This window comes from Megalobrama amblycephala, linkage group LG5 (assembly GCF_018812025.1).
Source record: "Megalobrama amblycephala isolate DHTTF-2021 linkage group LG5, ASM1881202v1, whole genome shotgun sequence".
Classification (NCBI taxonomy): domain Eukaryota; kingdom Metazoa; phylum Chordata; class Actinopteri; order Cypriniformes; family Xenocyprididae; genus Megalobrama; species Megalobrama amblycephala.
Window position 1 is genome coordinate 21,403,738 of NC_063048.1, and position 24,670 is coordinate 21,428,407.

At 37.5% G+C, this 24,670-nt stretch overlaps 3 protein-coding genes and 1 long non-coding RNA gene across 4 annotated transcripts; all 4 read right to left on the bottom strand.

Annotated features, from left to right (window-relative positions):
- Nucleotides 1-999: 999 nt before the first annotated feature.
- On the bottom strand, nt 1,000-3,949 carry LOC125268215 (interferon-induced protein with tetratricopeptide repeats 1-like). The gene is made up of 2 exons (XM_048190289.1): nt 3,869-3,949; nt 1,000-3,409 (listed from the first exon to the last, which is right to left on the bottom strand). The coding sequence occupies exons 1-2, from the start codon at nt 3,874-3,876 to the stop codon at nt 2,119-2,121; spliced, it is 1,299 nt and encodes a 432-aa protein (XP_048046246.1). The 5' UTR covers nt 3,877-3,949; the 3' UTR covers nt 1,000-2,118.
- Nucleotides 3,950-13,223: 9,274 nt separating this feature from the next.
- Nucleotides 13,224-16,079, bottom strand: LOC125268160 (interferon-induced protein with tetratricopeptide repeats 2-like). The gene is made up of 2 exons (XM_048190256.1): nt 16,071-16,079; nt 13,224-15,040 (listed from the first exon to the last, which is right to left on the bottom strand). The coding sequence occupies exons 1-2, from the start codon at nt 16,077-16,079 to the stop codon at nt 13,712-13,714; spliced, it is 1,338 nt and encodes a 445-aa protein (XP_048046213.1). The 3' UTR covers nt 13,224-13,711.
- Nucleotides 16,080-16,153: 74 nt separating this feature from the next.
- Nucleotides 16,154-20,509, bottom strand: LOC125268749. The gene is made up of 4 exons (XR_007184959.1): nt 20,354-20,509; nt 20,196-20,252; nt 19,702-19,775; nt 16,154-16,516 (listed from the first exon to the last, which is right to left on the bottom strand). It is a non-coding gene; the product is annotated as an uncharacterized LOC125268749 (long non-coding RNA).
- A 1,417-nt stretch (nt 20,510-21,926) lies between these two features.
- LOC125268750 (interferon-induced protein with tetratricopeptide repeats 1-like) lies at nt 21,927-24,453 on the bottom strand. Its single transcript, XM_048191197.1, has 2 exons — nt 24,238-24,453; nt 21,927-23,903 (listed from the first exon to the last, which is right to left on the bottom strand). The coding sequence occupies exons 1-2, from the start codon at nt 24,243-24,245 to the stop codon at nt 22,610-22,612; spliced, it is 1,302 nt and encodes a 433-aa protein (XP_048047154.1). The 5' UTR covers nt 24,246-24,453; the 3' UTR covers nt 21,927-22,609.
- Nucleotides 24,454-24,670: the final 217 nt, after the last annotated feature.

Here is a 24,670-nt window from a genome sequence, read left to right on the forward strand (position 1 = left end):
TAATAAACATGCTCCAGCCAATAACGACAAGAATGATTTTAAATGCGCGTTCATGACTGTTTCAGGAAGCATGGAGGGGAGGGGGAGGAGGAGGAGGAGGGAGGGTCTAGCTAGCCTCTGTTTTGTTTGACAACACTTTGAACGTCAACAGGAAGTTACTCCGCCCAGGATCTCTTAGAGCACCTTTAACTGCTCCCAATCGAGACGGAGCGTTCCTGATCCCAAATTATAAATATCAAACATGTTTGATGAGCAGGTGTCACCTACCAGATGTTGCGTCCCTCTGTAGCTGAAACTTGGCATCCACAACATGCCATGAAAGTGGAGTATTGAGAAAGAAGATTACCCGTATCACGTCTCAGTTCTATGGGAACCGGAGTTTGTAACGGTAGCTGCAGTAACACAATAATGATTTTAGCAATCAGAGATTTGCTCAGACCTAACAGGCTGGATGTATTCCGCCATGTTGCACGCTGCAGTTTCTCCCATTCATAATTAATAGGAGTGAACCATCTTTCTATATCTATAGACTTTGCCTATATTCCTATTTTTTTCTATTGTGTTTTTCACTGTAAAGCAGAACGTGTGACAGGAGAGCCTGCTGACAACGTCGATTGTCCTCCATTCATTTTTCTTCTCAAGTCACATTCGAACTTGCGAGTCTCTGTGTGATCTTGTTTCATGCGGTCGAATCATCTAGTGTGTGCATTCAGAGGATTATAATGCTAAAAATTGGTTAAAACTGTCATTATGTCTCTGGTCTCCCACAGTTTTAAAATTGGTTAGGATTTGAAAATCGTCTAGTGCGTCCAAGTGCCTTATTTTTTCAGTTTACTGCACTTTGATATTCTTCTTCTTATTTCCCTATAGTGGCTAATAAATCAGAAAAATAAATCAGTCTTGCACATTCACAAAAATACCTTAATTCCCCCATAAAAGGTAAGGTGGACAGACTAAACACCAGCAAGCTACAAAGTTCCCTTAAGAAATGCACTCAACTTGTGAGAAAAGGGTGTTTATTTTTATGTTACTGCACACTGAAAACAAAGTTACAAAATCAACAGGTCAAACAGGTCAGGTCTGAGCAGGTCAAAACCTAATCAACAAGATTAGAAAACAGTGAAAACAGTGTTTTATAATTAAATGTTTATTATTGTATTTGAAACAGAAACATGTACTTTAAGCAACACCTCTATATATCCACATTTCAGAAATGAAAGTCTCAAAGAAAAGCACTTGTGAATGTGTTTTCTGTGAACAATATAGTTATAATCAGAAGCAATAAGCACATGATCCAGCTCCAAGAAGTGTTATACAGTACACTAAAGTGTAGTTTTATCTCAGTGGAAACAATGAACAGGTACTGTGGAAGCTACAGTCCATTAGCATAACAAAATATAACATACACTATTTGGGGAATTAAGATATTTGTTCCCTTTATATGTTTTTCTTAATTTTCTTCACCATTTCTTCATTATTATGCATAGTGTGAAATTTAAAGAGAACACCCTCCAATAATGATTTTTGTATGATTTTGGGACATTGTTTATAAGTTGACTGTTGCGTTAGTGCACATTATAATCAGAAGTCTTAATTCCCTCCAGAAAATGCTGCAGCGAGGGTCTCTGCCCCTCCTCATAATACTTTTAAAGACTTATACTCTTTGTTTGTGATCTGTCCTTTTTGGGATTTCTTTCATGTAAAAGATTCAGGTAATGTCTGACAAACTTCTCAAACAGCTCAATGGATTTCATAGGCAAAAATCACCAATCAAATTACAGTAGGTCAAGCCCACACAACATTATCAATATCACATGCTTTAAATGTTACTTGTTGTAATCAAAATTACAGAATCAAATATATTCAGTCCCTTTATATGCCAAAAATGTCTTGAGGTGCAGGCCGAAAACAAGGTAAATTTTATTGAAAGACCCAATGAAGATTGAAACTTGTCAAAAAAAGCCTGGTATTTTTTGGTTTTATAGAAGATTCAGAATGGTTTTCAAGAGGGAGAAAATTTTCCCACCTCCACTAAAATTTTCAGAATTGTGGCAAATTTATACAAATGGAAGGATTTTGTTTGTTTGTTTGTTTGTTTGTTTGATGAAGTATGACATTTTAATTAGAAATATTATTTCTCAGAATAAGCAGAATTTCCTCACAGTGACGGCTTTTACCTTTTCTCACAGTTTTTTGAAGAAAATTTATGCTCTTCTGTTTGTCAACTGAATCACTTGGGATTTTTGCTACTTTCATGTGATATTTGATTGATTCATCATACTGTCCACAGTCACGTAGATGATAGGCATAATTGTAGTAAATATGCTGTTGCCTATTAGGAGAAAGATCCTTTATCTCTGACAGGAGCTGCTGGTAAATCTCATCTGATCTATTCATGTTGTTTACATATCTGTACATTGATGCAAGGGCTATCTTTGCTTTGTATGAGTGAGGGTTATGTCTGACAGCCTCCTCATAGAGCTTAATGGCTTTCCTAGCAAAAATCTTCTTTTCCTCACTGCCTTCCATTTTGTAAACCTTCCATTTGTAGCTGTTTGCCAAAAGTTTTGATGCTAAACCTGAAGAGGGGAACTTTTCTTGAACTCTCTCTGCTATTTGAACAGCTTTATCATAAGAAATCTCTTTACTATAATACCTGAGAATAATGTGCAAACCCTCCAGGTTTCCAGTTTCAAGAGTTCTTTCTAGCAAATCTTGCATCTCCCTTTCAATGTTTTTTGATGACACATTTTCCTGATCAGATAGTTTTAGTAAGTAATGAGCATGAAGGAGCAAACTATTCGGGTCTTTCTCATGTGCGATTTTCAGTTGCTCTACAATCTGTTCTGGAGTGAATTGAGACTGTGCAAATTCCATGTTCATCACCATGGCAAGTCCTTTGTGCCATTCCTTCTTATCTGGTTGTGCTTTTAAAGCCATTTTAAAGCAATCAATCGCCTGGTGCTTCTTTGACAAGTCAAACTTCACCAGCGTCCAGCCCTTTTCTCCACTGACTTCAGGGTGTAAAGTGCATTCAGGTGGAGCAGGATGCATTTGCTGAAGCCTTTCCACCTCTTCTAGATATTCTTTGCTCTTCTCCATCTCTCCCAAATGGAAGTAGACCCAAGCCAGGTTAGCTTTGTTGACCTGCAGCCGAACTCCAGCCTCTTCTGTTCCCTGCCCCTGGATCACACTTTCTGCTTTGTCCAGGTTCATCAGCGCCTCTGTGCTGGAGCCAAGAGCCTGATGGATGTAGCCCAGCAGGTTGTAATAGTGAACCGGCCAAGTGCACGTTTCCTGGTCCACATCCTCCATGTTTCTCTTCATCTTTAGAAGCTCATTTCGATTTTGCCCCAGATCCCATGTGAAGTGGCACTCCAGCCTCTCAAGGTTGCTTTTCAGTGAGGAACTGGAGTTAGAAAGAGAAATTAACCTTACGAAGACATTTACTGCTGACACGTTTAGATCCGAGGATATGGAACTGTTTGACAGTAAATCCTCAATTAAAGAGAAGGAGGCAAGTCATAGCAAGGAACCTTAAATTAAAAGTTTTATGTAAGTCTTAAAATTACAGCATTAAAAGCTTTAATGAAACATTGGAAACAGAATAGAATGTAATTTGTATTTTTATGAATCTCAGTTTTTCCATAAATTAATTTTAAACCAGGGGTGCCCACTCCTGTTCCTGGAGATCTACCTACCTGCAAAGTTTAGCTCCAACCCTGATAAAACACACCTGAATCAGTTAATTAAGATCTTCAGGAGCACTTCATAATTACAGACAGGTGTGTTGAGCAAGGCTGGAGCTAAACTTTGCAGGTAGGTAGATCTCCAGGAACAGGATTGGGCACCCCTGTTTTAAACTTACTCCATCATGATGGGCAGCAGTGGTAGATGTTAGTAGATGTTGTTTTCTCTCCAGCAGTGGTGATCTGCACTTTGTACAAGCTCATGGATGTATTTATACCGTGTCAGTCAACACGGGCTCCTCCTCATATAAGTTTCTGTTCTTCACAAGGTTTTGTTTCATGTGAATGAAAATGCACAAGGTCCACAGTACATTTCAAGATTATACATAATATGTATGAATAAGGACAAAGCTATTTATGACATGGTTTATTATAGGGCAGACAGTTAATGATCGACATATAAAAACCATTGAAACCATTGATGATAACCTTATCAGAAAGTTAAAATAACAAAATGCAAAATCGTTGCACTATATGCTGGACTAATTACAATTTGAAGGAATTTGGTTGAGTTTGAGTCACTGTGCCTCTAAATATGCCACACTTGACAACATTTAAATTATCTTTATTTTGTACAGCAGATGTCCCCAGCAAACAGGGCTGCATACTTGAAACATCACCTTTCAGCATTTCAGCAAGTGAAGTTACCCAGCACTTACATACTGTAGCATATAAAACAAAGATGCAATTCATTCTGAAAGCATATCTATGATGAACAATATAAAACAGGATAACATTTTAAGTCATTAAAAACAACATTACCTTATAATACAATAAAGTCAGGGTGGAGGTTTACTGAATAAAAAAGAAATTTGACATAGAAATAAGACTGAATTTCTCTGATTGTTTGACTTTCTGTTTGTAGATCAGTCTAAATTGACCTATTTTGGGGCATCAGGCTGGTCATCAACTGTAAATTACCAAATCTATAATAAACAATCTCCTGTAAGATCGCTAAAACAACATGCCCACTTGAGCATTACTCACAGTAATTTAAAGGCACAGTACGATTTTTGGATTAAAATATCCAAAGATATTTTACTAGAACGTTGTTATATATTTTGTTGACATGTGTACTTACATTCATTATCCCATGTTTCCAAGAATGATTAAATCAAGAGAAATAAGCAATTTTAACCAGGATGTCCGTGCATCGCCTATCAATTACATAATACCTGTGTTAAACTCGATTTCTGTAGAAACCATGGGAACAACAAAGACGCTTTGAAGGGATAGTTCACTCAAAAATGAAAATTCTGTCATCATTTACTCACCCTAAAGTTGTTTCAAACCTGTATAAATTTCTTTGTTCTGCTCGACACAAAAAAAAAATATTTTGTAACCAGTTTGTAACCAGGCCACTTTGGGGCACCACTGACTTCCATAGTAGGAAAAAAAATACTATGGAAATCAATGGTGCCCCAGAACTGTTCAGTTTCCCACATTCATCAAAATATCTTCCTTTGTGTTCAACAGAACAAAGAAATGTATACAGGATTGGAACAACCAGAGGGTGAGTAAATGATCTATCCCTTTAATATACAGGTGCATAAATAAATTAGAATATCATGAAAAAGTTTTTTTTTTTCTGTAATTTAATTCAAAAAGTAAAACTTAAATATATTCTAGATTTATTAGGCATAAAGTAAAATATTTCCAGACATTTTTGTTGTCATTTTGATGAATACAGCTTGCTGCTCATCAAAATAAAAAAATCAGTATCTCAAATTATTAGAATATTTAATTTCAAGTTCTATTAAATGACCATTCTCAGGGTATAAATACTGGGTTTAGGTCAGTAATCCCAACAGCAGTCATGGGGAAGTCTGCTGACTTGACAGTTGTCCAGAAGACGATCATCAAGACCCTCTACAATGAGGGTAAGCCACAGAGCTGGCTGTTCACAGTGCCAAAGCATATTCATGGAAAGTTGACTGGAAGGAAAAAGTGTGGTAGGAAAAGGTGTACAAGTGAAAGGAATGACCGCAGGCTTGAGAAGATTGTCAGGCGAAGACGATTTAAGAACGTAGGAGAGCTTCAAAAGGAGTGGACTGAAGCTGGAGTCAGTGCATCAAGAGCCACCACACAGAGACGTCTTCAGGAAATGGGCTACAACTGTCAAATTCCATGTACCACTTCTGAACCAAAGACAACGTCAGAAACGTCTTACCTGGGCTAAGGAGAAAAAGAACTGGACTGTTGCTCAGTGGTCCAAATTCCTCTTTTCAGATGAAAGTAAATTTTGCATTTCATTTGGAAATTAAGTTCCCAGAGTCTGGCTGAAGAGTGGAGAGGCACAGAAACCATGTTGCTTTAAGTCTAGTGTGAAGTTTCCACAGTTAGTGATGATTTGGGCTGCCATGTCATCTGCTGGTGTTGGTCCACTGTGTTTTTTGTGAAGTCCACAGTCAATGTAGCCATCTACCAGGAAATTTTGTAGCCCTTTGTGCTTCCTTTTGCTGACAAGCTTTATGGAGATGCTGATTTCATTTTCCAGCAGGATTGGCACCTGCCCACACTGCCAAAGGTACCAAAAGCTGGTTCAATGACCATGGTGTTACTGTGCTTGATTGGCCAGCAAACTCGCCTGACCTGAACCCCATAGAGAATCTATGGTATTGTCAAGAAGATGAGAGACACCAGACCCAACAATGCAGATGACCTGAAGGCCACTATCAACGCAACCTGGGCTTCCATTACACCTGAGCAGTGCCACAGACTGATCGCCTCCATGCCACGCTGCATTGATGCAGTAATTCATGCAAAAGGAGGCCCAACCAAGTATTGAGTACATATACAGTAAATGAACATACTTTCCAGAAGGCCAACAATTCACTAAAAATGTGTTTTTTTTCCTAGTGTTTTTTTTTTTCCAGTATTTATATCATTTTTACCTCTAATACACCACTATGTCCAACTGCCTTGAGCATCCGGTAGGTGAGATCTGAAAGCGTGTTCTGATGACGGAAGTGATCTCTTGCACATATACTTCAATGAGTGCGTCCGGTGTCAGAGTGCATTCAGACTTAACACGCATATTGTGCCTTTAAGAAGGAATTTATGCCTAAACACATTTTATTATCTTTTAAAGTTTGGGGGACGTTATAAGGTGGACCTTCAGGGAATATCCTAAATGTTCTGTAAAGGTTCAGAATTTTCCTCACCTTTAGAGAACTTTTAGGCAAAGTTGCGCAAGGTCACTAGAAAGTTGCCTTCTACGTGGGTATTTTATAGAAAATAATAAAGTTTGAAGTCACCGTTATGGAGGCGAGCGTTTTCTTTAGATGAGTTCTTGATTCTTGATGTTTTAACATTGGATTTTCTCTGGTTGCTTTAACTGTTTGTAAAACACACTTGTTATGGCAAAAAATAAAATCAATCATCATTGAATGTCCTGATCTTCTCCAGACGCCAAACTCTGAGTACATTAACTTTTAGTTTTGTATTAATTAACAATTTTTTTTTTTTTTTAAATTCATTCATTATACTGAGTGAGAGTTTGGAGCAGTATCCTGTAGTCTCACACAGACATCATGAATCAGCTTATGAACCTCAACAATAGTGACCATACCAAAAAAAAAAACTTTTTTGTGACTTCAGTAGCTTGTTTTGTGATGCTCAGAACTGATCTGTTTATCTGACAATTTTGTCACCATTGTTGAAATACAATATTCATGAACAAGGCCACTGTATGATAAAAAGAAAACATTAACAATGAGCAACCAAATCTATTTGAACGGGTCGGATCTATTTGATTTCAGTCAGTGATGATCCAGAGACACTGATGTTCTGCTGCATCTTACTTTATTTAAAGACAATAACTGTGTAGCTGTTGTCAGCTAATGATTTACTGCAAAAGATTTGCTTTTTAAAGAAAAAGTTTCATAATATTAATCCAGGAATTACCTGTAAAGAGCTTTATTAATTTTTTTTTTTTACAAGACATTTGGGAAAAATTAGTTTTTGTTTGAACAGCTGCTTTTGTTAGTCTATTTAGCTCTAATTTTCAATTCGATTTTTGACAAGGGCAGCAGGAACGTTCTGAGAACATTTCCAAATAAATTATGGTTCCCTAAACGTTCAGAGAATGTCTTGAATGTTCTGTGAAGGTCCACCAAATAACGTCCCCCAAACCTTAAAAGAACTCCACATCGTGACCGTATCTGAACATATTGGGAACGTTACAGGCAACATCCTTAACACCAGTGGGGATGTTCTGAGAATGTTCTGGGAACGTAACATTTCTAGTGGGGATAAATGCAGGGTTGATGAGCAAAAACATTAAAAATAGTAATGGAAAAAAAAGAGTGCTTTCATATAAGTTTTAAGAACTAAATAAAGTACTATATCATTGGTGAAACTAACTAACTAACTGCATGGTATGTGATGTAATGTAAGGATTGTTTTTGCCCCAGGGTTACACCCCTTATTTTCTGGGTTTATTTTAACCCTTTATTCAGTACGGTTTATGGAGACTGTACTGGGGCATTAGGACCCACTCAGGCTACAAGTTGATCAGACCCACTGACCTCTCTAACACCTCTTCCTGCAGCTACCCAGTCTCCAAGAAGATCTCCCATCCCGATAGAGATTGGGCTCAACCCTGTTTAGCATCAGTGGGTGTGCAGGTAAAAGCTTCAGGTTGATCACTGCAAGATTTCTCAAGCATCTTTTCAGCCATAGACCCTCTTACATAGAAATATAAACCTCAACAATGGTGTCAAGTTATCAAGTTGTTGGGGGTTGTGGCCCGATTCAAGGCTTATCACAAACAATTTTTTTGTCCACAAAATTCTCTATTGTGTGGTATCATTATGATTATTTAACTGCTCCCAATCGAGATGGAGCGTTCCCGATCCCAAATTATTGTAACGAATGTAGCGGTTCGTACAGTTATTAATTAATTTATGGATGAAATATGAATATAATAATTCATAAGGTTATGAATAAATTATGATTCATATATCAACCCAACGGGGAATTAAACATATATTGTGAATCAATTACAACGAATTATAATCAATTACATATATGATTAGTTCTGGTTTAATAATTATCTAGAGAAACTGTTCGTTTGTCCAGCAAACTAAGTCCCTCACAGAATATTATAAACAGAGTTATTTTCTGGCCATGAAAATAACTAAAGCATAAAGCGATCGAAAAACGTTAAAGTGACTTGGTTTTCAGCTGAAAGAACAAACAGAACAATCGAGCGTGAATAACGTTTTAATAAATGCAAACTACGAATACAGAGGTTATACATCTAAATATATATACAAGAATACACACCTATGTACAAGAGTGGAAGTAGAGAAGGAAAGAGAGAAGGCAAGTAGCAAACTCACAACCAGTCCTAGGCCAGCACGGAAATCAGTTTCATCATCTAAGATTGAGAAACGGCAGTATACTTGCATTGGTTGCGTGTGTCGAATTTCAGGTTAGCGCTGGTGCAGTTCGTTGGCTTCCTCCGTTCCGCGGGAAGGTTCGAACTGAGGACTTGAGAGTGAGTTTCGCTGGAAGATGGCGGTCCCGAAGCTGAGCGCGATGGCAGCGCGTGGTCACCGGAGATGTCCGGGAAAAACGTGCACGAGAGGCTCGTGAGACAATCGGGGAAGAGCCGGGAGAGAGAGCCGGAATTGTGCGTCTTTGCTTTTATGACAGATAAGCCGACACACCTCCTTGAGGTGGGGTAGCCAATAACATGGGTGCAAAGTTGGCGGGAAAGCTTTTCCTTTGCTTGGCCTCACGACTTAATCTGCATGATTTATGACTATCAGTTCAGATCTCCAAATGGAGTGTGTTCTTCACAGTATCATTAAACACATAGAAAAATGCATTTGTCAGCGGTGTGACATATCTCAGTAAATAGCTCGTGTCCGGAGCTTTACGGAGAGACCAAACTCGACAGATCATAAAGGCATAGACAAGAAGTTATGGTTTACAGACAGAATTCCACTATTAAAATGCACACTAGCACAAATACACTCATTTAAACACTAGGAAACATGCATAGGCCCTAAAATATATGAAATATATATTTCAGCATAGTGGTAGTTTACAAATACAGTTCAAAATGTATGATTGTGTGTTTCTGTGTGTGTCTGTGTGTGTGTTTTTGTGTGTCCCTGTGCGTGTGGGGTGTTGGAATGTGGATCTGGTCAGTCTCTGGGGGGGGGGGTGCTCCTTTTGAAGTCACCAAAGAGAGGAAGTTGGACTTTACTGTTTACCATCGCTTGTCCACAAAAGTGTCAAGTGGGCTCATCTCATGGCAGACTATTCAGAGTCGAGATGGTTTTACAACCCAGTCCAGCATGCTAAAAGCGTTCTGAACATTCCCAAGTTTATTGATTATCCTGATACGTGTGCATATGCTACATTATAAATATCAAACATGTTTTATGAGCAAGTGTCACGTAGATGTTGCGTCCCTCTGTATCTGAAACTTGGCATCCACAAACATGCCATGAAAGTGGAGTATTGAGAAAGAAGATTACCCATATCAAAGTCCCTTTCAAGGAAAGTCTGTTCATTCAGCCGCCATATTTGAAACGCCTCTTGGCAGCTATTTTGGTATCCAATCTTGCGAGATTCTGATTGTCTGAATATTTTGTTGTCACAATTGTTGAGATTCATACACTGATTGCTCATATCTGTGTTTGTCATTGTAATTTTCACTCATGGTTTTTATTTTCAGTCTTTTAACTTCTGAAAGACATTATGGTTTTATGTTGTAGTAAAACAGAATTTGGAATTTAAATGTGTTAATGGCAAAACAACTTGTTATTCAAATGATAGTGATCAAGTTGTTTCATGATTATAAAACCATCCATAGCTAAAAATCATCATTTGATTTTATTTCAGCTTTTTTGCTACTGCAAACCTTTTTGACAAACTGTCACTATTTTTTTTTTCTTTGGATTTAGGAGTGAATATTCTGTGTGAGCTGCTCACCATTCAGATAATGCTTTGGTGAATAGACTTTATGGATTCATGAAAAATATGGCTAAATCTTTGCCAAGGAAACAACAATAATATTAGATATGTAAGCAGTATCAGATAGCCTGTGTTCATATAAAGGTCATGTACAATTTTGTACTTTTGATGGGAATTATGGGTTTTTGACAAGAATGGGAACAAATCACACCATTTTAATCTTTTGTTTTACATTTTTTTTAAATTACAACAAATACCTTGCGATTCTCAACAATACGCATTTATTTGTACGTGACCTTGTGTTTGTGCTTGTTACAGTAGATAATATTCAATTTGTCAGAATGTATCTTTAGTCTTTCCACCGGAAAGCTACAAAGTTTCCATAAGAAAAAAACAAATTCATGTTTGAAATGCACTCAACTTGTGAGAAAAGGGCGTTCATTTTTATGTTACTGCACACTGAAAACAAAGCTACAAAATCAACAGGTCAAGCAGGTCAGGTCTGAGCAGGTCAAAATCTAATCAACAAACTAAAAAACAAAAAAATCAAAAACGAATGGGTGTTTAATAATTAAATGTTTATTATTGTATTTGTAACAGAAACATGTACTGTAAGCCACACATCCACATTTCAGAAATGAAAGTCTCAAAGGAAAGCACTTGTGAATGTGTTTTCTGTGAACAATATAGTTATAATCAGAAGCAATAAGCACATAATCCAGCTCCAAGAAGTGTTATACAGTACACTAAAGTGTAGTTTTACCTCAGTGGAAACAATGAACAGGTACTGTGGAAGCTACAGTCCATTAGCATAACAAAATATAACATACACTATTTTGGGAATTAAGATATTTGTCCCTTTATATGTTTTTCTTAATTTTCTTCACCTTTTCTTCGTTATGGTTTATGCATAGTGTGAACGTCTTATAGTAATAGTCCCCTAAACATTACCAGAACATCCTGAATGTTCCCTGAAGGTCCACCAAATAACGTCCCCAAACCCTTAAAAGAACTCCACATCGTGACCGTCTCTGAATGTTCTGGGAACGTTACTAGGTGACAGGTTCCGCTAGAAATTTTAAGTTCCAAGAACATTCTCAGAATGTCCCCACTGGTGTTAAGGACGTTGTCTAGTAGCCTAACATTCCCAGTACGTTCAGAGACGGTCACGATGTGGAGTTCTTTTAAAATTTGGGGGACGTTATTTGGTGGACCTTCAGGGAACTCATATCGGTAACGTTATTAAATGACCAACAGAGGACCGTGTGGGAACGTTCAGTTAATGTCCCAAATATCCTCTTTCGTTCTTATGTGACCATAAAAATAACCACAATGGAACGTCCCCCTAAAATTATAAAGGGAACCTTGAACTATAGCACTTTCATTTCATTTTGCAATTTTAATTCAATTTAATTATGCTGACAGAGCTTTAAGCAGTGTCTTTTAGTCTCACACAGACATCATGAATCAGCGTATGAACATCAACAATGGTGACAATAAACAAAAATCTTTTTTGTGACTTTAGACTTTAGCTTTGTGATGCTCAGAACTGATCTGTTTATCTGAAAATATCTAATATCTTTTATGCATTACCATAGGACTACAACATGAATTAAATACAATATTCATAGATCAGTGAATAAGGCCACTGTATGACGATAAAATCATCACCCAATCCCTTTGAAATTTTATTTCTCTCACAACTTTTTCATTTGTAATAAACGTGCTTTAGAAACACACAGATACAACAACTGGAGAAAAACTGTTAAAACATCAAAGGTCAGGAGCCCAACTAAAACAAGCGCTTACCTCCATAACGGTGACTTCAAACTTTATAATTTTTAATAAAACATCAACACCTCATTAAGAAGTTTTGTATGAAAGAAATAAGGTCAGAGTGGTTTGTAATAAGTGAAGGTGCTGAGATCTAGAGAGAGGTTAGTGTTTAATGTTCTGTTTCTGTTGTCTGAGATTTGTGAGGTTGTCATTGTGCTGGAGAGAAGCGCCTGTGCTTCAGTCAATGATGAGCCAGAAACACTGATTTTGTGCTGCGTGTTGCTTTATTTAAAGGCTGTATAAAGTCAACTATAGTTGCTGATACAGTAGTTACATTAGCTCATATGTGTGCTGTTGTCAGCTAATGACTTACTGTAAGAGATTTGCATTTTACAGAAAAGGTTGCATAATAATAATTCAGGAAATACCTGTAAAGAGCTTCTCTTTTTTTTTTTTTTTTGTAAGACATTTAAGAAAAATATGTTTTTGTTTGAACAGCTACTTTTTTTAGTCAATTTAGCTCAAATTTTCAATTACATTTTTTGACAATGGCAGCAGGGACAACATTCCAAAGGATAACATTTCCAAATAAATTATGGTTCCTTAAACGTACAGAGAACGTCTTGAATGTTCTGTGAAAGTCCACCAAACCTTAAAAGAACTCCACATCGTGACCGCCTGTGAACGTACTGGGAACGTTACTAGGCAACATCCTTAACACCAAAACGTAAAATTCCTAGCGGGGTAAAGACATACTCTTTTTGCTTTTCATTTTTGGAATTTCTTTCATTTAAAATATTAGGGTAATGTCTGACAACCTCCTCAAACAGCTCAATGGATTTCATAGCCAAAGTCTTCCTTTCCTCACTGTTAGATGTTAAATATCCAAATCACTTCAACCGTCTGAACAGCCAATCAAATTATAGTAGGTCAAGCCCACACAATATTATCAATATCACATGCTTTAAATGTTATTTGTTGTAATCAAAATTACAGAATCAAATATATTCAGTCCCTTTATATGCCAAAAATGTCTTGAGGTGCAGGCCGAAAACGAGGTAAATTATATTGAAAGACCCAATGAAACTTGAAACTTGTAAAAAAAAGCCTGGTATTTTTTGGTTTTAGAAGATTCAGAATGGTTTTCAAGAGGGAGAAAATTTTCCCACCTCCACAAAAATTTTCAGAATTGTGACAAATGTATACAAATGGAAGGATTTTGTTTGTTTGTTTTTTTGATGAAGTATGACATTTTAATCAGAAATATTATTTCTCTCCAGAATATGCAGAATTTCCTCACAGTGACGGCTTCTACCTTTTCTCACAGTTTTTTGAAGAATATTTATGCTCTTCTGTTTGTGAACTGTATCACTTGGGATTTTTGCTACTTTCATGTGATATTCGATTGATTCATCATACTGTCTGCAGTGCAGTAGACGATAGGCATAATTGTGGTAAATATGCTGTTGCCTTTCAGGAGAAAGATCATTTATCTCTGACAGGAGCTGCTGGTAAATCTCATCTGATCTCTCCCTGTTGTGTGCATATTCGTGCATTGATGCAAGGGCTATCTTTACTTTGAATGAGTGAGGGTTATGTCTGACAACCTCCTCAAAGAGCTTAATGGCTTTCCTAGCAAAAATCTCCTTTTCCTCACTGCCTTCCATGCTGTAAACCTTCCATTTGTAGCTGTTTGCCAAAAGTTTCAATGCTAAAACTGAAGAGGGGAACTTTTCTTGAACTCTCTCTGCTATTTGAACAGCTTTATCAAAAGAAATCTCTTTTCTATAATACCTGAGAATAATGTGCAAACCCTCCAGGTTTCCAGTTTCAAGAGTTCTTTCTAGTAAATCTTGCATCTCCCTTTCAATGTTTTCTGATGACACCTTTTTCTGACCACACAGTTTTAGTAAGTAACGAGCATGAAGGAACAAACTATTCGGGTCTTTCTCATGTGCGATTTTCAGTTGCTCTACAATCTGTTCTGGAGTGAATTGAGACTGTGCAAATTCCATGTTCATCACCATGGCAAGTCCTTTGTGCCATTCCTTCTTATCTGGTTGTGCTTTCAAAGCCATTTTAAAGTAATCAATCGCCTGGTGCTTCTTTGACAAGTCAAACTTCATCAGCGTCCAGCCCTTTTCTCCACTGACTTCAGGGTGTAAAGTGCATCCAGGTGGAGCAGGATGCATTCGCTGAAGCCTCTCCACCTCTTCTAGATATTCTTTGCTCTTCTCCATCTCTCCCAAATGGAAGTAGACCCAAGCCAGGTTAGCTTTGTTGACCTGCAGCCGGACTCCATCCTCTTCTGTTCCCTGCTTCTGGATCACACTTTCTGCTTTGTCCAGGTTCATCAGCGCCTCTGTGCTGGAGCCAAGAGCCTGATGGATGTAGCCCAGCAGGTTGTAATAGTGAACCGGCCAAGTGCACATTTCCTGATCCACATCATTCAGGTTGCTCAGTAAATCCTGGAGTGTATTTATACTGTACTCCAGATCCCATGTGAAGTGGCACTCCAGCTTCTTAAGGCATTGTTTTAGACTAGAGTTATAGACACATTCAGAAAAAAAAAGATTATTAATCTTTTTAATAATGAAGAGTTACAAATGCTCTCTTTTTGTTTATGTACAATATATCATAGCAGGCATGGGACAGATAATCAACAATTCAAATAAGCCACAACATTTTTACACAATCTTGAGTTTAGTCTGGTAAATCACTTTAAATTCCTACATTAGACTTTTCATATTTGAATTGGAAAAGTACTTACTCCATAATAAGAGTTAGTGGTGGTCTGGTTTGAGATATGTTTCTTCTAGCAATGCTGATTTGAGCTTCATGTGAGTTGCTGAGAGATCATGGTGTATTTATAATGATCAAGCTCATAAAACCACCTTCTTATCCACCTGGACAAAGTCATTAAACGCGTCAGCTCCGGATTCTATATCCTGAAGTCCTGTCTATAAGGTTTTGTTTTTTACTTCAATGAAGTGTAGTTTACATAATGACAGTGATAAAATGCAGGTGACATGCATAATTATTAGATCATATTTTCAGAATTTGTTTATAACTTGAATCATTTGATTTTATGTCGGAGTGACCTACTGTATTTATAGCTGGCTTTTCAGATGGTTAATTTGATTTGCAAATTTGCCATATGTTAAAAATTAAACATGAACAATAAGCAATACATTTGTTAGTGTTCATTGTTACAGTGTTTATTAAGAATTTTTAATGTTAGTTTTTAGTTCATGTTAGCTCAGTTCCATTAAATAGTATTAACAAAAGCAATTTTTGATTTTAATAATGTATTAAGTGTATAAGTATTTTTATTGTTAGTTCATGTTAAATAAATGTATTTAACTACACTCTTAAAAAAAAAGGTGCCAGGAAGAACCAAAAAGGGGGTTTCACAGCGATGCCATAGAAGAACCTTTTTTGGTTCCCTAAAGAACCGTTTTGTGAAAGGTTCTTTAAAGAACCATTTTGTTCTTGGTGCCATAAAGAACCTTTTCTGGTACTACAAAGAACTCTTTTTAAAGGTTCTACAAAGAACCACTGATGAAAAGGTTCTTTATGGCCCCATTTCTTCCAGATCAATAATATCCTCACATTTATCATACTATAAATTTTCTTTAATAGTTCATATAATAGAAGAAAATCCAAAAGTAACAACACTTGACAAAAAAACAGTATATGATTAAAATATTTATTGCATTTACATTATACATCATTGCAGTATACATCATACCTTGATACAGTGTGTGTGCGTTTAATAGGGGTGTGCACAAGTACTGGAGTATTAAGACTTGACACTGTCTGAGACTCGATCACTGCAAACATCTTCAATGTCATCCGTCAATGTCAAGTCTGAGTACTCAATGGTCACAGTGAATTTAAAAAATATATACACACTATAGTGTGTAATACAGTGAATACAACGTGTTAATATCAGTACCCCCCTCATCCACAACTATCCTGTGGAAACCGCCACTGGTGGTTTAAACAGTTCCCCCTTTCACAGTCCTTCTGATGAATGGTTGGGACTGGGTAGCATCCTGTAACAGGAAGAAAAGAAAAAAAAGAAAGAGAAAGAGAAAGAAAATTTAATTAGTTTCTCAATTTTCATAGTTTTAGCACAAGTATAATGATGCGACATGACAAAAAAAAAAAAGAAAAAACTGAACAGCAGTAAGAAGAGAAACAAAATCAATGCAAGTCAAAGTACAATCTTGCAAATTCATCCATCCATTCACTCTCCAAACCACTTTTTGTCATGGAGTCGCAGCCATCTCAGACCACAATCAACCCATCGTCACCAGATCAGCATGCTCCGCCCAGATCAGCTGTACTCCTTTGTCTGGTCTCGTCTTTACGTAAACTAACAGACTCCTTCGTGACACTCACCTGTGTACTTACCTGCCATTGTGGATTCCCGTCCTTTGTCTTCTGTCGTCTGCTTCCCAGTTCCCAGTCTTCACCGTCACTCATGCAAAGAGACATTATCATTACCAGTCAGCTAAGTCATCTATACATCTCTGAATTGTTATACTCACCAGTGTGCATCCCCGTCCAATTCCGTGCCATGATCTTTAGTCCCATTCAATGGTCCCTCAATGAAGAAATCGCCCAAGCTACATGCTCCGATCCTGCTCTGCTGGGAGGTCCTGAGGGGCTACTCTACCTACCACCAGCCTATCGTCTGTCCCTCATGGACTCAGCTCACGCTCTGGACACCCAGGTAGTCAACATACCCTCTCGCTCTTACGTCATCGCTACTGGTGGCCCACCATGGCTCAAGATATCTCCTGATACATCAGGGGATGCTCAGTCTTTGCTATTACCAACACTCCCTGCAAACTGCCACAGGGGAAGCTGGTTCATCTGCCTATTCCACATCGTCCATGGTCACACCTGGGGATTGACTTTATGATCGACCTTCCACCATCTGCAACAATACCTGTGTTCTTCATCGTTGATCGCTTCTCCGAAGCGTCTAAACTCATCCCTCTGAAAGGTCTACCTACTGCATTTGAAGCTGCAGAAGCCCTCTTCCAAAATGTGTTCTTCCACTTCAGCCTACCAGAGGACACTGTATCAGATCGCAGTCCCCAATTCATCTCACGGGTATGGCAAGCATTCTTCAAACTCCTGGGAGTTTCTGTGAGCCTCTCCTCCGGTTACCACCCGCAAACTAACGGGCAGACTGAACGGAAGATCCAGGAGATTGGGAGGTACCTGAGGTCCTCACCCCATTCCAGTGCATCCTTGGATACCAGCCTCCCTTATTCGCCTGGTCCGGTGAGCCCTTGGAGGTTCCAACTGTCAACCACTGGTTCCAGCAGAGCGAGAGGGTGTGGGACTCAGCTCACGTGCATCTCCAACAGGCAGTGCAGAGACACAAGAGGCAGGCTGACACTCGAAGAACACAGACCCCTTGCTACCAACTAGGTCAGAAGGTGTGGCTCTCGACATGGGACATCTGTCTCTGCCTGCCCTGCCGTAAGCTGAGTCCCTGTTACATAGGTCCGTTCACTGTGCAGAGGCAGATCAACGAGGTCACCTACAGGCTCAATCTTCCACCACACTACCGCATTTTACTATCATTTCATGTGCCACTACTCAAACCTGACTCTGAACCTTTGTTGTCTCCCTTCACACAATCTGGTGACGATAAGGTACTTCCTCTTCCTGAGCTCGCAAATGAGAAAGTTATCTACAGGATCAGGGCCGCCCTCGACAAGCGGTGGCAGGGCCAGAGTACCTCATTGAATTGGATCCAGCTGTTCTTCACACCGAACACCTAGATTGCCCAGCTCCTAGGGGTTGAGGTAGGCCCCGTCGTCACACCATCCGGCCGTCAGGAGCCGCCCGTGGAGGAGGGGGAGGAGTCGTAGCCATCTCAGACCACAATCAACCCATCGTCACCAGATCAGCAAGCTCCGCCCACTTGTTCACTCTCCCCGGAATTCTGATTCGCCGCACCTGCACCTCTTCATCAATGCACACCATAAAGACACTCACAACCTGCACTTCTTTGTCTGGTCTCATCTCTACGTACACGAACAGACTCCTTCACGATACCAACCTGTGTACCTACCTGCCTTTGTGAATTCTTGTCATCTGTCCTCCGTCATCTGTCGTCTGCTTCATCCCAACTCCTGGTCATCACCGTCACTCCTACAAAGATTATCATCACCAGTCAGCCAAGTCATCCATCTCTGAATTGTTATACTCACTAGTCTGCATTCTCATGCAGTTCCTTGCCACTGTTATAAATAAAATCTGTGTTTCAACTTACTTGTCTGTCACCTCCTGTTGTGTGACACTTGTCTGTAGGGTCATGGGGCGGAAGCCTATCACAGCATCTTGAACCACATATCCATCTAATTAATGGTATTTAAGCAATATAAGCACTAGGTAGCAATGTTATATGGTACCTTGAAAAAAAAAATCTTCTGCTTACTAAGTCTGCATTTATTTAATCAAGAATACAAAACAGTAATACAACACAAAAGAACTGTTGTCTATTTTAATATATTATACATATATAATATAATTTATTTCTGTGATCAAAGCTGAATTTTCAGCATCATTACTCCAGCCTTCAGTGTCACATGATCCTTCAGAAATCATTCTGATATGCTGATTTGCTGCTTAAGAAACATTTATTATTAAACAGTTTTTGCTTCTTAACATTTTTTGTGGAAATGGTGATACCTTTTTCAGGATTCTTTGATGAAAGTTCAATGAACAGCATTTACTAAATTTATTTAAAACTTTAGAAAATATAAATCTTTTCCAACGTAAATGTCTTCACTGTTACGTTTGATAAATTTAATGCACCCTTGATTAATAAAATAATTAAATTCTCTTTTTTTTTCTTAATTAAAAATCTTAATATTCAAATGTTTGAATAGTATCACTGTTTCCATAAAAAATCTGGATCAGCACTGTTTTCAACATTGATAATAATCATAAATGTTTCTTGAGCATCAAATCATCATATTAGAATGATTTCTGAAGGATCATGTGACACTGAAGACTGATGTAATGATGCTGAAAATTTAGCTTTGATCACAGGAATAAATTACACTTTACTATATATTCACATAGAAAACGGGTATTTTTAAAATTGTGATAATATTTTACAATATTTCTTTTCTGACTGTATTTTTAATCAAATAAATGCAGCAGTGGTGAGACTTCCTTTTAAAAAAATAAATAAATAAATTGCACCAACCTCAAACTTTTGAACATTAGTGTATGATTGAGGTCTGCTCCTATTCTGCTGCACGGCCATCAGCATGGAAGAATCTAGAAACATAACATGCAATTTGTCATAATATTTAGCATGCAGTGCCAGGTTTATTAAAAGAAAACAGAGCAGAAAAGGCCAAAGCCTTCCTAAACTGTAATATAACAGATGCATGGTCATAAACAAATATGTTGTGAGAAAAAAAAATACTATAAAGTTATTTAATGAGCTTTCTCATCTGTCAGCAATAGTTTGCAGCAAATTTTCACGCTGCGTGTATTAAGTGACGTCACCGATTAACGGTAGGCTACGTTACAGCGTATATTTTAAGCTAAATAAATAAATAATTGGCCAACTTCAAATAAACCATTGACAAACTGCCGGCAAACCCTTTACAAATCTATCAAAACCGCTCACCTACACATAAAGATGTGGTTAAAAGCCCAAACTTTCATAAACAAGAGTTTAGCCTACCTTACCTCTTCGGAAAACGGTTGAGATGCTAACGGACTTTTTCGAAGACTCCGGAGCCATTTCTGTGAAGTAAATATTCAACAGAAGCGTGTCAATTACATGTAAGAAAGTGTCAACAACAGTTGTGTGTATTTATTGTGTGATTTGTAGGGGTTAAACTCACCTGAAAGCATTGAAACCAACAGTGAGAGACGGAGTTCTTAAACTTGTCAGTTGGTGTTGCTGGCCCGTTTCTATGGCAACTCAGCGCGCGCGCCCATTAAAACACGTCACGCAGCACTTAAATAAGCATCTTGAATTAAAACACTACATAAACAATTTGAAATGTCATTAAATTATATTACATTATATTACATTATTATTCAATCGCGAATTTGAAACTCATTTTGTAGTTCTACGAACCATTCATATAGGCAAGGCAAGGCAAACCCTTTACAAAGGGTTTAAAACTAATTTTAAAACATTACTGCAGGATTTTTATACTAAACTTTGCTTTTAGTTAAATAATAAATTAATCAGCAACGCCTTCGAAGTCACATTATAATTTTTAAAGATTTTCAGTGAGCCTTGAGTCATGCAAAACATTAAAATATATAAAAGGATTGATCTGTTTTTCAATTGATAAACACCACAACTCTATTTATATAACTCAAAATTAATAATTTATATTGCATTATTTATATTAATTTGAGTCTGGAAAAATTAGTCTGAATTAGTTCTGGACCAGACAGGAGAATTTAGCTCACTTGATCTCACTTTCCTGAAAAATAAATAAATAAATAAATAATATATATATATATATATATATATATATATATATATATATATATATATATACGTACACAACATGAGACTGAGTGTGAAGAACCATTTTATAGTCTAAAGAACCTTTCTGTGCTACAAAGAACCTTTTGTGCAATGGAAAGGTTCTTTGGATAGTAAAGGTTCTTCATGGAACCATACACCCTGCCAAAGAACCATTTAAGAACCTTTATTTTTAAGAGTGTAAATGCAACCTGTAAAGCGTTACCAAAAGTTTCTGCCTCACTCTCAATATGCGCTACTGTTTACAAAGTTCACTCACTGTCATTTGTTTTGTTGCATCCAGCTGATTTTGCTGCTACATCTCTCCTTATCAGATTCAGTGTGTATTTAAAATCAGTTAACTCTTTCCTACATGAACAGAAACAGGAAATGAAACGTTTTCACAAGTTCCATGTAACAACAATGGGATGGAAAATTGCTGCAGTTTTACAATGTGTCATTGGATAGAGATAACTCATCAGCTGATTCAGCCATTCTGTCAAGAAATACAGGGGAAACTATTTTTATATTTACTTAATATTGCGCTCGTTAAATGTTGTAAATTCAGGGGTGAATAAAAGTGAAGTGTGACACTGTTTGAGGTTGTTATAAAATATGGCAAGTGCCTTACAAAATGCCATTTAAAAATGCTCTTAAGATAAGATAAATGAAAGAATTATTGAATATAAATTGTTACAGACGCCATTGTTTATTGGCTACTACTGACAAAGTACTCTTTATTAGAAAAGTAAAGCCACAACATTAATGTATCTATATGAAAATATATATATATATATATATATATATATATATATATATATATATATATATATATATATATAAAATTTTCCTAAGTTACCTTGTTTTTTGCTATTGGTATTAAACGTATAGCTGTTAGATATGTAACGTGTGAGCAGAGATGAGGCAGAGAATCCAAATGCAAGCACAAACATTTAATAAAACATAAAGGCAGACAATCCAAAGTCTTGGTGTTGGTGATTTGATGTCATGGTAACTAATGAAGGTAACTATGGTGACACACATAAGGTATAAGGTACAGGGCAAAACAAGAACCAAACACAGGAAGTGAACACAGAAACAATGAGAACTAAGAATACAACATAAAAGTCCTCAAAACACAAGACCGTACAGGGATTGACAATATATCAAGCAAAAAAGAGAATATAAAAAAAATTAAGAAATCATATTTTATGATGCATGTACAATATACAAATAAATCTCCACCTTTATTTAAGCTGCATGTGGTCATGTTAGCAAAATGTTAGTGAAATTTCATGGTCAATTTTCATTATTGTAAAGATGTATTAAGCAGTTCACAGAAGGCGCTTTTTAACCAAGCAGCTTTCTCTTGGTCAATGCAGTGAATCAATGACCAACTTGACCCCATTGCAAATTCTTTTGATCATGTGGATTCTTATTGAAACGACTGGTTTTCACCCCTGAAAATTCACGAAACAATGATAAATGTGACTGCACTTTTGCACTTAATGCATAACACCTATTGAGACATTGTATCTAGTAGGTTGAGTGATTTTTTTCCTAGATATTATTTATTCATGTTGCGTAAATTAAGTGAAATAAAAAGAATATTTACTCATCTTTGAGAACATTTTTTTAGAAATTCTGAAATTTGTCTACATCGAGGGTTTCTGCCCTTCTTCACAATTGTTTTAAGAATCATTATGCTCTTCTGTTTGTCTTGTGAAGTGTTTTGGATTGCTGCTGCTTTCATGTGAAAGCAGATTGATTGGTCTATGGACTGTTTATGCTGAAATAGATGGTATGCGTAACTATAGTACAGTAACTGTTGGGAATGAGGAGGGAGATCATCTTCCTCTGATAGGAGCTGCTGGTACATCGCATCGGCTCTCTCAATGTTGTGTGCGTAACGGTGCAGTGTTGCAAGGGAAATCCTTCCTCTGACACAATCTGGGTAATCTCTGACAACCTCCTCAAAGAGCTTAATGCATTTCTGAGCCCAAGCCTGCCTTTCCCGACTGTCTTCCTTCATGGAGAACACTTTACCTTTGTATACATCTGCCAGGATTTTCAAAACTTTAGTGGAAGAGGGGAACTTTTCCCGAACCCTTTGTCCCTCTTGAATAGCTCTCTCAATGGAAATTATTTTAAAGTATTCAAGAATATAACCCAAACCATCCAAGTTCCCTGTACTAAGGGTTCTCTCTAGAAATCTTTGTACCTCCTCATCATTGTTTTCGGCCTGCACCTCAGACTTTTTTAGTATATAGAGGGATTGAAGGAACAAATCATTTGGGTTTATCTCTGATGCCGTTTTCACCACCTCTAGAATATCAGCCTCCAGCTCTGGAGTGCGTTCAGACTTTATATACGCCCTGCTCATGGCTACAGCAAGACCTTTGTGCCATTCCTTCCTATCTGCTTGTGCTTTTAAAGCCATTTTAAAGTAATCGATCGCCTGGCGCTTCTTGGACTTGTTAAACTTCATCAGCGTCCAGCCCTTTTCTCCACTGACTTCAGGGTGTAAAGTGCATCCAGGTGGAGCAGGATGCATTCCCTGAAGCCTCTCCACCTCTTCTAGATATTCTTTGCTCTTCTCCATCTCTCCCAAATGGAAGTAGACCCAAGCCAGGTTAGCTTTGTTGACCTGCAGCCGGACTTCAGGCTCTTCTGTTCCCTGCTCCTGGATCACACTTTCTGCTCTGTCCAGGTTCATCAGCGCCTCTGTGTTGGAGCCAAGAGCCTGATGGATGTAGCCCAGCAGGTTGTAATAGTGAACCGGCCAAGTGCACGTTTCCTGGTCCACATCCTCCATGTTCCTCTTCATCCCCAGAAGCTCATTTCGATGTTGCCCCAGATCCCATGTGAAGTGGCACTCCAGCCTCTCAAGGTTGCTTTTCAGTGGGGAACTGGAGTTACAGAGAAAGAGAAATTAACCTTACGAGGACATTTACCGCTGACACGTTTAGATCCGAGGATATGGAGCTGCTTGACAGTAAATCCTCAATTAAAGACAAGAAGGAGGCAAGTCATAGCAAGGAAGCTTAAAATTAAAAGTTTTATGTAAGTCTTAAAATTACAGTATTAAAAGCTTAAAGGAATCATTGGAAACAGAAAAGAATGTAATTTGTATTTTTATAAAACTTTTTATGGCATCTCTGATTTTTAAATATCCACATCAGAAATTTAAAATATCCACATTGTAAATCACAGTTTTTCCATAAATTAATTTTAAACACTTACTCCATCATGATGGGCAGCAGTGGTAGATGTTGGTAGATGTTGTTTTCTCTCCAGCAGTGGCGATCTGCACTTTGTACGAGCTCATGGATGTATTTATAATGGAGAAAACAATGTTATCTCCAAAACAAGGTCAGTCAACACGGGCTCCTCCTCGTATAAGTTTCTGTTCTTCACAAGGTTTTGTTTCATGGGAATGAAAATGCACAAGGTCCACAGTACATTTCAGGATTATACGTAATATGTATGAATAAGGACAAAGCTATTTATGACATGCATTGTAAAAATTAATGAAAGTAAGTTCCTGTATTATATACAGGGAAAAACCGTAAAAGCTCTTACCAGACATTTTATGTAGTTTTCAGAGTAAAATTCTGTAAATTTTACAATTTTTATAAGTTAAAAAAGACAAAATCAAATGTATAATTTACAGTCA